The sequence below is a fragment of the Phalangium opilio genome, unplaced genomic scaffold, assembly GCF_054372755.1.
Source record: "Phalangium opilio isolate 3A_F unplaced genomic scaffold, DU_Popi_V2 ptg000505l_1, whole genome shotgun sequence".
In the NCBI taxonomy this organism is placed as follows: Eukaryota; Metazoa; Arthropoda; class Arachnida; order Opiliones; family Phalangiidae; genus Phalangium; species Phalangium opilio.
The window spans coordinates 50,847-64,855 of record NW_028324239.1 but is presented as its reverse complement, the minus strand read 5'-3'; the positions used below and the strand labels follow the sequence as shown (position 1 = coordinate 64,855).

The 14,009-nt window shown below is 35.1% G+C and overlaps 1 protein-coding gene and 1 long non-coding RNA gene across 3 annotated transcripts; both read right to left on the bottom strand.

Annotated features, from left to right (window-relative positions):
• Positions 1 to 5,678: 5,678 nt before the first annotated feature.
• On the bottom strand, positions 5,679 to 7,389 carry LOC149589738 (uncharacterized). Of its 2 annotated transcripts, XR_016379558.1 has the most exons (4): positions 6,927 to 7,389; positions 6,683 to 6,865; positions 6,381 to 6,608; positions 5,679 to 6,129 (listed from the first exon to the last, which is right to left on the bottom strand). It is a non-coding gene; the product is annotated as an uncharacterized LOC149589738 (long non-coding RNA). The 2 variants fall into 2 exon arrangements; XR_016379557.1 differs by lacking the exon at positions 5,679 to 6,129 and having other exon boundaries at positions 6,174 to 6,608.
• Positions 7,390 to 11,519: 4,130 nt separating this feature from the next.
• LOC149589737 (uncharacterized) lies at positions 11,520 to 13,720 on the bottom strand. The gene is made up of 9 exons (XM_089861796.1): positions 13,624 to 13,720; positions 13,517 to 13,556; positions 13,378 to 13,454; positions 13,216 to 13,282; positions 13,003 to 13,164; positions 12,749 to 12,920; positions 12,444 to 12,664; positions 12,086 to 12,384; positions 11,520 to 12,018 (listed from the first exon to the last, which is right to left on the bottom strand). Exons 1-9 carry the CDS (start codon positions 13,695 to 13,697, stop codon positions 11,994 to 11,996), a joined length of 1,137 nt encoding a protein of 378 aa, XP_089717922.1. The 5' UTR covers positions 13,698 to 13,720; the 3' UTR covers positions 11,520 to 11,993.
• Between the last annotated feature and the right edge of the window lie 289 nt (positions 13,721 to 14,009).

The window sequence follows — 14,009 nt, the reverse complement described above, 5'->3', positions numbered from 1 at the left end:
CAGCAACCGCAGCAGCTCCAACGCACCGCTTGCTACTCCTAAAGGTATGTCCGCACTAGGCCAAAAACTGCGCTAAGTTCGCTGCGTTCGCTACGCTCGCCAATCACGCCGAGAAAACCAGCTGTTCGCACTTCCAAATTTTCCGCGCTCAGCGTACTCGACGAAGCTGGCGAGAGAGAGAACGAAGTTGAAAATGTTCAACTTTTTGCGTCGGTCTCGCCGGCGTAGGCGACGCACAACCAATCAGCGTCCATCGTTTTACGGACGTCATATTTAAAGAGCTGCATCGGTTTTATAGAAGTCTGACTTAATTGCATGTTGAATCTTGGTTTGGCTGCTATTTGGAATTTTTCTCGTTATAATGTCGGACAACGAAACTAGAATTGATATTAATGCAAATGCTCAACGAAGAGTTTATCCCCGTATCGTTCGTAATAATATCTCATTTTGGGTGTGGGATTATAAAAATCCCCATCTTTTTTTCTGTCCTGGAAAACTTCTCTAAACAAAATTCGTTTTATATGGTCCCTTTTCTTTTGTTTTCGAATTAATAGCAATGAAATAATTAATTTATTCGCATGAGCTAAACGCTTCACTCCACTGCAATTTCCCGCCATTACTTCGATCTATTCACAGAACTTATCCCTCGTGTCAAAGAAAAGGTCGTGGATTGGTTGTGCATCGCCTACGCTGGCGAGATCGACGCAAAAAGTTCAACATTTTCAACTTCGTTCTCTCTCTCGCCAGCTTCGTCGAGTACGCTGAGCGCGGAAAATTTGGAAGTGCGAACAGCTGGTTTTCTCGGCGTGATTGGCGAGCGTAGCGAACGCAGCGAACTTAGCGCAGTTTTTGGCCTAGTGCGGACATACCTTTAGACGCAAGGAACACGTCCACAGCGTCAACGTCAGAAACTAGCCCGCTTTCGCGAATAACTCTACCATTGCATATCATTCGATCCTCATTTCATGTACAAAACGGGATATTGTTGTAACAAAATATTAGTATGCATGTGGATAAATAGATGGCGCGATAAGCAAGGAAGGGGGTATGAAGGAGGAGGGAGAAAGAAAGGGAGAGGGAGGAAAAAGAAAGACACTCTTCGACTGGCTCAAGGATGAGTCGCACGCTAATTTTATCTCTAATAAATAAATAAGGATTTTAGTACAAATAAATGTTGTTAAGTGTTAGCAACCTTGTCTGATTAATTCAACATACAAACACAACAGTAACCAATTCGGAAAGCTTGGCCAGCAGAGGTAGAACGATGACGCACGAAAGTAAAAGATATGAAACCTGAATTTAATCATTTGAAGCTTAGAGTTTTCGCCACACTTTCACTGAAAATTTGTTTGAAAAACCATATCGTACCGTACTGTCGATGTTCAAGAAGGACATGGAATATTTTTCAACTTCAGCCGGTGGCCCAGTTATTAAAAGGAGCTCTGACGTCAAGTACACTGTTCAATAGTACCAAAAATCGTCCTTTGAAATTTCCGAAAGCTCCACGGGAAATAGTACACCCAACGCATTCTGAAGTAAACCATTTAAATTATCTTACTCGTAATAGGTTGAAATCAAGAAATTAATCTTATGAACTGAATGGTTTTACCTGAAATTGTTTAATGGTGGTTCCATTTGTAGTCAGTTCAGCATAAGGAATAGGTAAAAATTCGATTCTGGTATTTAAAACATAAAATATGTTTACAAAATTACACGCATCGTAAGTGGTATTTTCAATTATTCAAAGCAGGAGTTATTATCAACCCTTACTTTACGTTAAACACTTTGACATAAAACTCTATCATGACGTTTATCAATTGCAATAATGACTCTAGAGATAGAAGTTCCTAAAAGATAAATATTTTACACCTCATAATCTCGATCGTTGATTTTTTGCGATTATACATTACCTCGCATACTACGACCGGAACACTCACCCTCTCCACCGCCCTGAAAAAATAAAGAAACAGCTTTCTAATAATCGTAGATATTGAATTTCTGATCCATGGTATTTTAATATTTCGAATGTTGTTTATTTAATAAGAACTGCTACTTCATGGAGTAAATTTTTATAAGTTTATTTAAAGTTTAAAATTTTACAAATTTAGGAGCTTTCGGACCGCGGTCCTTCCTCAGCCAGTTTTAAAAATGAACTCATTTTTAAAACTGGCTGAGGAAGGACCGCGGTCCGAAAGCTCCTAAATTTGTAAAATTTTAAACTTTAAATAAACTTATAAAAATTTACTCCATGAAGTAGCAGTTCTTATTAAATAAACAACATTCGAAAAAAGCTTTCTAATAGCCGCTGAGAAAGTGATATTATTACTTGTATTTGAAGAAGAGATTTTCGCTGTTATAAGCTTTGGTTAAATCATAGCCCCCTGAATGACATAAGGCCTGGACATGGGCGGGTATTTTATTATTGAAACTGGCAAAAAAACAATTTTAAGTTTAAAGCCAGATTTGACCGAGAGATGGCCCTAGATCTTTCTTGTTTGACGTCAGACGACGAAAGTGCGTCTGCTATAATTGGCGATCGTGAATTGAAACTTTGAAAGCGGACCCATTTCAGTAAGTAAATGTTTTTGTAATATAATACTAATTAATATTTTGATAATATGTAATAATAATTAATAGTTTGATAATGTGTAATAATAATTAACACTTATTTCGATAGGTATTTTACATAAATCGGGTTCAAACGCTCAATATAAATTAGTTTTAGTATTATTTAGGCTAGTCTTGAATGTTTTTATCACCAAGGCTTAACGTCTTGTCTTGGAAGTTTCAATGTTATTATGTTTTGAAATGATCTTAATTTACGCACTGAATGGTTTTCAGATGTTAAAGACTTAAAGTTCATAAAGAAGAATATTAAACAAGAATAATGGGATTCAAATGTGCTCTAACCGATTTCCCAACAAACAAGTAAAAGAAATTAGCATTCAGAGGCAGAAGCAAACCGTGCGACAAAAACCAAAGCAATAGAATTTCATTTCATGAGGTTCCTAAAAAAGAATGTATTAAAAAACAATGGGAAAGTGCTCTTTCATGTACATTACCCATCGATGCCCGGCGTATTTGTAGCTTACATTTCAAGGAATCTAGCTTTAGTATTTCGACAAAGAAAAGAAGTTTGTTACCAGATGTAATACCCGAGATTCCTTGCAAAACACCACGAACCGAGAGTACAACCTTAGCAAATGCTAGCAGTTCTCCTAATAAAACACCATTAAGCCCAATTATTAATAGAACTCATATAATTGAAAAGTCAAGTGATACAGAAGGTCCGTCCTTTGAGATGTACAAGAACCTCAATGACAATTCACCATGTAAAACATTAATCTCTCCAAATATTTCAAGTACTGATTCAACTTCCGTTACATGTAATGCTGCTACTACCGGTAATACAAGAAATTTATCCCGAATGAGACTTTTTCTCGAAAGAAGTGTAAACTACAGAAACATCAACATAAGTCCATCTACGCAAAAGAAAGCTAACTGTAATATAGATTTTGAATCTCCAATTCGGTCGAAAGTTCCTTTAGCTGATGCTGTGAAAAATATCAAGAGTGTTTATAGTGATGAATCAATTAATACAAAATACATTCCATCTCCTAAAGCTATTGACATATCTAGTCCAGGAATGCCAAGCGGTATTTCGCTTTTAGAAGACCAAACCCCTGAAAATGCAGATAGTGGCAAATATAAATGTGCTAAAAAGATAAATGTCGTCAATAAAACTAAATCAAATGGAGTTGTATCTACTCGAAAACAAGGCCGTTTCATTTCAAAACTTAAAAAGAAACTGCTTAATGCTCAAGAGAAAATTAAATTACTATCTTCAAATATCAAAGAGCTGAAGAAAAAAAGACCCATCTTACAAAGAGTTAAAACGTAAAATAAATATTATAGCAAACGCTAGTGAAAATGGAAATATTAAAGCTCAGTTCTTGAGTGAACAAGTTTTCCCGTACAAAAATTTTAGGCTGTAATTCATCTGCATACGCGCTTTTTTATCGCTATCACGCTGTAATAGGTATACATTAAGGCTACATTTTCTGCAGCTCGAAAAACGCGAAAATTTAACAACAATTCCAGAACTGCAAAATGTCTGCCGTTTCTACATTTTCTGTTTATTATCTGTTAATTGTCTGTACTGGCAGAAATATGCAGCGCGATTCTGCAAACGCGATGCAAAAGTAGAAATAACAGCTGCTAGTTTAAAACTGTAATTTGACCACAGTTATAGACATGTTACAGATCTGCAAAAGTGAAGGAAAAGTAGAAATCCAGCTGCCAATTTAAAACTGCAATTTGACTATATTTATTGACATGTTGCAGGTTTGCAAAATGATGAAAAAGTAGAAATACCAGCTGCTAGTTTAAAACTGCAACTTGACCACATTTATAGACATGTTACAGGCCTGCAAATGTGATGGAAAAGTAGAAATCCAGATGCCAATTTAAAACTGTAATTTTACCTCATTTATAGACATGTTACAGGTCTGCAAAACTTATGGAAAAGTAGATATTCAGCTGCCAATTTAAAACTGCAATTTGACCACATTTAGAGACATGTAACTGGTCTACAAAAGTGATGGAAAAGCAGAAATCCAGCTGCCAATTTAAAACTGTAATTTGACCAAATTTATAGACATGTAACAGGTCTACAAAAGTGATGGAAAAGCAGAAATCCAGCTGCCAATTTAAAACTGTAATTTGGCCATTTTTATAGACATGTTACAGGTGTGCAAAAGTGATAGAAAAATAGAAATACCAGATGCTAGTTTAAAACTGTAATTTGACTACATTTATAGACATGTTACAAGTCTGAAAAAGTGATGGAAAAGGAGAAATCCAGCTGCCTATTTAAAACTGTAACTATTCCACATTTGTAGACATATTGCAGGAATTCAAAAGTAGAATTTCCTACTTTTGAATACCTGCAATATATCTCTCTAAATGTGGTTAAATTACAGTTTTAAGTTGGTAGCTGAATTTCTACTTTTCCATCACGTTTGCAGACCTGTAACATGTCTATAAAAATGGTCAATTTAGGTCAAATTAAAGTTTTAAATTGGCAGCTGTATTTCTACTGTTCCATCACTTTTGCAGACCTGTAACATGTCTTTAAATGTAGTCAAATTGCAGTTTTAAATTAGCAGCTAGATTTCTACTTTTCAATCACTCTTTCAGACCTGTAACATGCCTATAAATGTGGTCAAATTGCAGTTTTAAATTAGCAGCTGGATTTCTACTTTTCCATCACTCTTTCAGACCTGTAACATGTCTATAGAAATGGTCAAATTACAGTTCTAAATTAGCAGTTGCATTTCTACTTTTCCATCACTTTTGCAGACCTGTAACATGTCTATAAATGTGGTCAAATTGCAGTTTTAAATTAGCAGCTGGATTTCTACTTTTCTATCACTCTTTCAGACCTGTAACATGTCTATAAAAATGGTCAAATTACAGTTCTAAATTGGCATCTGCATTTCTACTTTTCCATCACTTTTGCAGATCTGTAACATTTCTATAAATGTGGTAGAATTGCAGTTTTAAATTAGCAGCTGGATTTCTACTTTTCTATCACTTTTGCAGACCTGTAACATGTCTATAAAAATGGTCAAATTACAGTTCTAAATTAGCAGCTGTATTTCTACTTTTCTATCACTTTTGCAGACCTGTAACATGTCTATTAAAACGGTCAAATTACAGTTCTAAATTAGCAGCTGGATTTCTACTTTTCCATCACTTTTGCAGACCTGTAACATATCTATAAAAACGGTCAAATTACAGTTTTAAACTAACAGCTGGTATTTCTACCTTTGCATAGCGTTTGCAGAATTGCGCTGCATATTTCTGCCAGTCTAGACAGTTAACAGTTAACAAACAGAAAATGTAGAAACGGCAGTCAATTTGCAGTTCTAGAATTGCTGTGAAATTTTCCCGTTTTTTGAGCTGCAGAAATGTAGCCTTAATGGTTACAGCGTGGTAGCGATAAAAAAGCGCGTATGCAGATGAATTACAGCTTAAAATTTTTGTACGGGAAGTCAACTTCGAGCGCTCCATAAATTTTTATCTGCTTCTGTTAGGCATTAATATTACTGCTTTTATTTTCCTAAACTTTGAATAAACAATTGGTTAGTCCTAAAAAGGCATCTTAAAAAAGCTTTACTCATTCATCTCAATAAGATCTTTTGATCTAATACTGTCACGTCTCGATCCTAAATATATTTAAACCACCATAAAAGATAGAAAATTGAAACATTTTTGGTCATAAAAGGGCCAGTATTGTATATACAGTTATCAATAGTTTATCAGATATGTTTCAATAAGTATGACACTGCCTATACTTCGTAATGCTAGAGACTTACTGAGAGCTAGTTCGAGAATGACTCGAGAATTGAATACACTCGGTTTTGCAGTCCAACTTCACCGATTAAGACAAGATCTACTATCACCATGGCGCTCGAAATGTGAAGGAAATTGCTAACCAAAGTACTTTAGCGCTATTTTATAAGTCTACAGCAGTTTTCCTAGTTGCGAATAGACGTAAAACAAGCCTGTCGGGACCCTTCCCTTCAGATGTAATCGGTTTTTAGCTGCAAGTTTTAAAGACTTTTTCGATTATGTTCTGTGAGTGTGTATGTTGTGGATGTTAGATAGACGAAAAGACCTTTTTAGCTAGATGTGGTAAGAACTTGTACATGTACCTAAACAGTTGGACCATCTCAGATGTTAATTTAGCAAGTCAGAAAAGCGTGTATTCAGATAAATTACAGCTTAATATTTTTGTAAGGGATGAGTACAAGTTGGGAATCCAAAATAAACCTCTCCAAGTGGAGACGCAATTTAGAGGCTATTTTTAAATATTAAAAAAAATATAATGATATTTATTAATTTAATCGTCATTAATTTACCTTAATTCTAGTTAAATCGTTTTAAGGAACTTTATTCCTAAAATAATTTTAAACATAGCTATTGTTGACGTTTGAACTCAAGCGTAAGCCTCTTTAAATTTTTTTGGAAATTTAGGGTATATAAGGCGACTGATTCACAATAATTGATAGGAAAACCCGCAATGACCCTGCAAAGCATCTGAAACGCGCCTGCAATGATCCTGCAAAGAATCTGAAATGCACCTGCAATTATCCTACAAAGTATCTGAAATGCACCTGCAATGATCCTGCGAAGTATCTGAAATGCACCTGCAATGATCCTGCGAAGTATCTGAAACGCATCTGATATTATTCCACAAAGTATCTAAATCGCACCTGCAATGATCCTACAAAGAATCTGAAACGCGGCTGCAATGACCCTGCAAAGTATCTGAAACGCACCTGCAATTATCCTACAGAGTATCTGAAATGCTCCTGCAATGATCCTGCGATGTATCTGAAACGCGGCTGCAATGATCCTACAAAGTATCTGAAACGCACCTGCAATTATCCTACAAAGTATATGAAAAGAGCCTGCAATGATCCTGCAAAGAATCTGAAACGCGCCTGCAATTATTTTACAGAGTATCTGAAATGCACCTGCAATGATCCTGCGAAGTATCTGAAACGCGGCTGCAATGATCCTACAAAGTATCTGAAACGCACCTGTAATTATCCTACAAAGTATCCGAAATACGCCTGCAATGATCCTAAAAAGTATCTGAAACGCGCCTGCAATGATCCTGAAAAGTATATGAAAAGCGCCTGCAATTTTCCTACAAAGTATATGAAAAGCGCCTGCAATTATCCTACAAAGTATATGAAAAGCGCCTTCAATTATCCTACAAAGTATATGAAATGCTCCTGCAATTATCCTAAAAATATCTGAAAAGTACCTGCATTTATCCTACAAAGTATCTGAAAGGCGCCTGTAATTATCCTACAAAGTATCTGAAATTCGGCTGCAATGATCCTAAAAATTATCTGAAAATCACCTGCAATTATCCTACAAAGTATCTGAAACGCGCCTGTAATTATCCTACAAAGTATCTGAAACGCGCCTGCAATTATCCTACAAAGTATCTGAAACGCGCCTGCAATTATCCTAAAAAGTATCTGAAAAGCACCTGCAATTATCGTACAAATTAAAGTATCTGAAACGCGCCTGTAATGGTCCTTAAAAGTATCTGAAACGCGCCTGCAATGATCCAAAAAAGTATCTGAAACGCGCCTGCAATTTTCCTACAAAGTATATGAAACGTAAGATTTTTGTCCTGAAAACACGTCTATCCAACCAACTTGGAAAAGATGAATGTTGGGCGTGCTGCAGCTCTATTTCATCCATCAGTCACAGCAGCCCTCAAAACCATCATCACGCTTAGAAATTGTGATGTAAAGGAAATAGAAAATCTAGATGCTACCATTTTTTTGATGGAACAGTACCGGAAGTGGTATGAAATACACGATGTATGCAATTTAAAACATGGATACTTTTGGATGGAAACACCAACAAATTGCCCTTTATTGATGTCAATGATGAGCGACTGGACTGGCTGACAGAAGAATTTTTAACCATTTTAAAAACAATACAAGAAAATGCAACTCAAAAGATGGAAAAATTTAGTGAAGAGACTTATCAAGCAACAATCTTAACAACCCATTCCACCGTTCTTCTTATCAGATATTTGCTTAAATCAGGGTTCTTTTATGTGTTAACGAGCAAAACCACTAGCGACGCTATTGAAATGTTTTTTAGTCATGTCAGACAAATGAGTGGATATAACGATTCAATGGATGCTCGCTCCTGCATAATGGCTATTGAAAACACAATTAAAATTGGTCTGATTAAACCATCAAAGTTTGGCAATGCTGTAACAGAAACACATGCAGAAAATGAAATCGATAACAGTTTCAGCAGCGAAACATTTTTAGTAAAGCAACGGCCAAATGTCGCAGATGTGATTTACAAACCGATTGAGGTGAATAAAGCATTGGAAAGGATCCCACAAAATGTGTTTGACATACTTCGTCGTATGACTTTTTTGGATCCAAACAGTATGTACCAGTTAAAACATTTCAAATTATATATCTAAAGTTTTATATAATTTCCTTCAGCCTCTTGTTTCAACTTCCTTTAACAATAGTGCTGTAGCTTTTGTAGCCGGATATATTGTTCGAATCGCCGAGGAAAACACATAATGCTTTAATTGTTTGGACAAATTAAACCAAGCTCGCTCAAACGCACCTATTTTAAGTTTAATTAGATTCCAGGATAATGGTGGTCTTAGATATCCAACTCGATATTTAATAAACGTGTTGTCAGGAGTTACAGATTTCGTTAAATCAGCCATACCATATCTACCTCGGAAAGACACACTTAGCATTCTTAAGCAAGCCATTTATCCCTATTTTTGCAGTGCTTTGAAATGCACTTGCAGTAGTTATCGCGAGTTAGCTGACATATTGTTAACAAAGTATGTAAGACCTCGGTTGGACAACTTGGCAAAAGATGTTACTGATAGAAAAGAGTTTGTTAAGAAATTTAACAAAAAACCGATATCCAGAAAACATTTAAAGATGTAGATCTTGATATTAATGTTCCTCACAAGTTTTAAATAAACTTTGTGATATGTTTCTTACAAGTTTTAAATAAACTTTGTGATATTGTTTCTTAAAAGTTTTAAATAAACTTTGTGATATTATTTCTTACAAGTTTTAAATAAACTTTGTGATATTGTTTCTCACAAGTTTTAAATAAACTTTGTGATATTGTTTCTTACAAGTTTTAAATAAAGTTTGTGATATTCTTTCTTACAAGTTTTAAATAAACTTTGTGACATTAATGTTCCATACAAGTTTTAAATAAACTTTGTGACATTAATGTTCCATACAAGTTTTAAATAAACTTTGTGATATTGTTTCTTACAAGTTTTAAATAAACTTTGTGACATTAATGTTCCATACAAGTTTTAAATAAACTTTGTGATATTGTTTCTTACAAGTTTTAAATAAACTTTGTGACATTAATGTTCCATACAAGTTTTAAATAAACTTTGTGACATTAATGTTCCATACAAGTTTTAAATAAACTTTGTGACATTAATGTTCCATACAAGTTTTAAATAAACTTTGTGACATTAATGTTCCATACAAGTTTTAAATAAACTTTGTGACATTAATGTTCCATACAAGTTTTAAATAAACTTTGTGACATTTATGTTCCATACAAGTTTTAAATATACCATTTGTGATTTTTGACTGGACATTTGAAATTCCCGCTTGAAATAAAGTTGGATCTCGCGCCATCTATTGAGTGTTTCGCGCACCCTTATAATAAGCTTGCCGCCCCTTCGGAAGAACGATGTCCAGGCCTTATGTTATTCAGGGGGCTATGGTTAAATTCATCCCAAAAAAATTCTCGCAATTCATGGCTTATCAGTTCTCAAAGAACGGTTTTTAGAGAAATTCATTAACGGTTTTTTTTTCTTTTAATGATAATTTCAAACCGTAAGTCCTTCGAAAGAACCTCAACTGTTACCTCAAAATGCTTACCACGTACTTGAATGTAATTTGTGAAATCCCTTCGTAAAATGAGCTTACGATTGAGTAACGCAAGGTAATAACTAGCGAGAATATATCCAGATGTTTCTGCATTGTTTGAATCTTGGCTATAAAAGTTTGGTCTAATTATCCCCTGACATGTTTTCTGTGCAATTGCAATGGAGTATATTACTGTTCCTACATGTTAGCCTTCTCTTAATGATCATTTCAGGAAAGTTCCATGATCAAAGTCGCATTATCCTCCATACTGCGTTTTCTTTTGTTGAGGTATATAGAATAACTAGAAAATGTATTTCGTTTCTACTAAAGCTATATTCACACTTTAACGGGAATCGGTATAGTCATAAGTTTTATCATGCCTCTAAGTACACAAATATGGGTTAAAACTGGGCATCTTAGTCAGGCTACTGTGACGTCAGAACTCGTATAGCGCTAAGATCCGAAGAGAGAAAATTTTGAAATTTCTGTCGCGGTGCAGCCACAAAGCGGTCGAGACGATTACTAAATGGGTCACGTGAAAAAAAAATCATCCAATGGGATAAAGGAGATTTTTACGTTTCGTATAGGCAGGCATTGGGGGGAACGAATTTAACTTGAGCAACCCCAAAATCCCTCTCTCTCGTGAGATAGAGGCGGTTTCAGTCCTGAAACATTCTAAAAGGGATAAATGAAACGCTAGGCTAGGCAGTACAATTTTGTATTGAAGTTGAGGTGATTAATGATACGGAGAGAGTATAGGATTTCATTAAAGGGAGTCAGACAAGCACTATTGCCATAGGAGTAGCAGCCATTTCTCTACTTAGAGGCATGATAAACTTATGGTATAGTATATATGTAATGAATTTCTTCAATCAATGATTTTATGTCTAGCTATTTCTTAAATAATTTACATCATTGGTGTTAATTTTTTTATGTTTAATTTTAAAGAGTACAAGCAATGAATAATTTTTATTAATTAGTATTATTATTAGACATGTTTAACCATTACTTGCGAACACTCGAGCGCGAGCCCAATGTGGACAAAGCTTAAGACATTTAGAAACATTAACAAGGATTTAGTAAAAACATGCACAACCGTATTTAGAGGCTAGCTTTTCTTGAATAATTTACAACATTAGTTTTATTTTATTTGTGTTTATTTTTAAAGACTACAAGCATTGAATTTTTTTTAACTGAATATGATATTAGACATGTTAAACAATTATTAACGCAGTTGTTATGGTAATAGTCGTGGATTAAAATTAACTTTAAGAGATTTAGCGACATTAACGAGGGTTTTAACTAAAAACGTGTACACCCGTAACTAGATGCTAATTTGATAATAACTTCTGCAATGAAGGTTGCTGTGGCAATTCCCAAACCGTAGAGGAACAACACGAATGCCCCTCTTGTTTCGTTGATTGACATTGGTTGAAGGCTTTTCGTCGGCTTTTGCCAAGCAACTCTTGAAATGTAGAAATTGTTTTTGGAATACAAGTAATCCGTGAATTAGGTCTCGGTGACCACCATAGTTCTAAAAACAGAGAAATGAATTGTACAACTTCCAATTACTCATCATAACTAGGCTATTTAGCCCTTACCCAAGAGTCATTTGCTCAATGAAGTCGGGGCACCTTTTCGCTTCGCTACTGACTGGAAAGACAAACAGCAGATTTTTGATTCGCTCTGCATTGAAGTAGAAAAGCAATTTTCGGAAATCAGCGTCGTCTTCAAGAAGAATTGACATAAGATTGTCCAAGTAATACTGTGGTGCAAAGACTCCAGCTTTTCCCAAAAATACGTCCCTATACATATTAGTGTCTAAGAGGTCTACTACATTGAAATGTTCAACTCTCGAAGCCAGGGATAATTGGGGTTCATTTTCCACGATGGACTTTTCCTAATATAACACCACAATTAACAAATAAGGTAACTTTAACTACATAACACATAACGTACCCATTCCTTAAAAAAGACGCCGGCGTTATCTGTGGGGCTAAATCGAATATTTGCTTTGCTGTATGTGCTGAAACTTTCCAGACTGTCGATTAAGACGTGTTCGGTTGAGTACAGTTCCGTTTTCAAGAAGGACCCCATGAATATTGAAATGATTAAAATAGCAATCAGCCACGAACCGATTGTGATCCTCCACGAAATGCATTTTGGAACCCGAATAAAGGCTGAAAAGAAGTTTGAAACAATCTTTTGGAAATTATGCAATTTGGAAAATAAGTAAAGGATAGTCATTTTAGTTAAATACTTACGTTCGAAGAAAAATATGCAAACTAAATACCATGTGAAATTGAAATGGCTTTGAATACTCCGACAGACAGATGTTTGTTCTTGACGTCTTCCCTGACCCCTGTTTGCAACAAATTCGGAAAGCTTCGCCATCAACGGTAGAACGACGATGCACGAAACAAGCAGATAAGAAACCTGAAAAATTAATTGTATCTCTCGTAGCTTAGAGTATTCGCCAAATTTTTGTTGGAAAATAGGTAGATAATTCATATCTTACCGTATTGTCGATGGTCAAGAAGGACATGGAATACTTTTCAACTGCAGCCGGTTGCCCCGTCATTAAGACAAGCTCTGACGTCAAGTACACTGGTGTATAATACCAAAAATTGTCCTTCGCAAGGTCTGAAAGCTCCACGGGAAATAGTACACCCGAAATATTCTGAAGTATACGATTAAAATTATTTTACTTATGATTTTTCCTTAATTTTACCTGAAGTTGAACAATGGCGGTTCCGTTTGTAGTCAGGTCGGAATAAGGAATTGGTATATAATTTAATCTGGTAATTTGAAAAACAAATCGTGTTTTCAAAATTACACGCATCATATATATCTTTTGTTTTACAATTGTTCGTAGTCAGTATCAAACACTTACTTTACGTTAAACAATTTGATGTAAAACTCATCCATGATTTTGAACAATTCCACTAATGACTCTAGAGTTAGAAGTTCCTAATAGACAATTTTCCACACGTTATAATCTCGATTGCTCCTTAGAAGCGATTTTGCATTACCTCGCATACTACGATGGGAATACCCACTCTTTCTGTCGCCCTGGAAAAATGGAGAACTAGTATTCTAATAGCCTTTGAAATTTTTAAAACCAAGTATTTTTTATTACTTGTATTTGTTATAGAGATTTTCACTGTTTTCAACTTGGGTCAAATTCACCCCGAATAAATTCTCACAATTCATGACCGCTCGATGGAAAAGAACGGTTTTTAGAGGAACTCATTAAAGAGATATAAATTTCGCGTTTTAATGTTAATTTCAAAACGTGTCTTTCGAGAAAAACCCACCTGTTATTTCAAAATGCCAGCATCTTACTTGATAGGAATTTTTCCGTTTGTGAATTTCCTTTAAAATATGAGCTTATGACCGAGCAATAGCTACTGGGAATTTCTCCAGAATTCTGTATCGATAGGACCACAACAGTAAATATTTGGTCTAATTGACCTCTGGCATGGTTTCTGCGCAATTAACAATGAAGTTAATTACTTTTCTTTC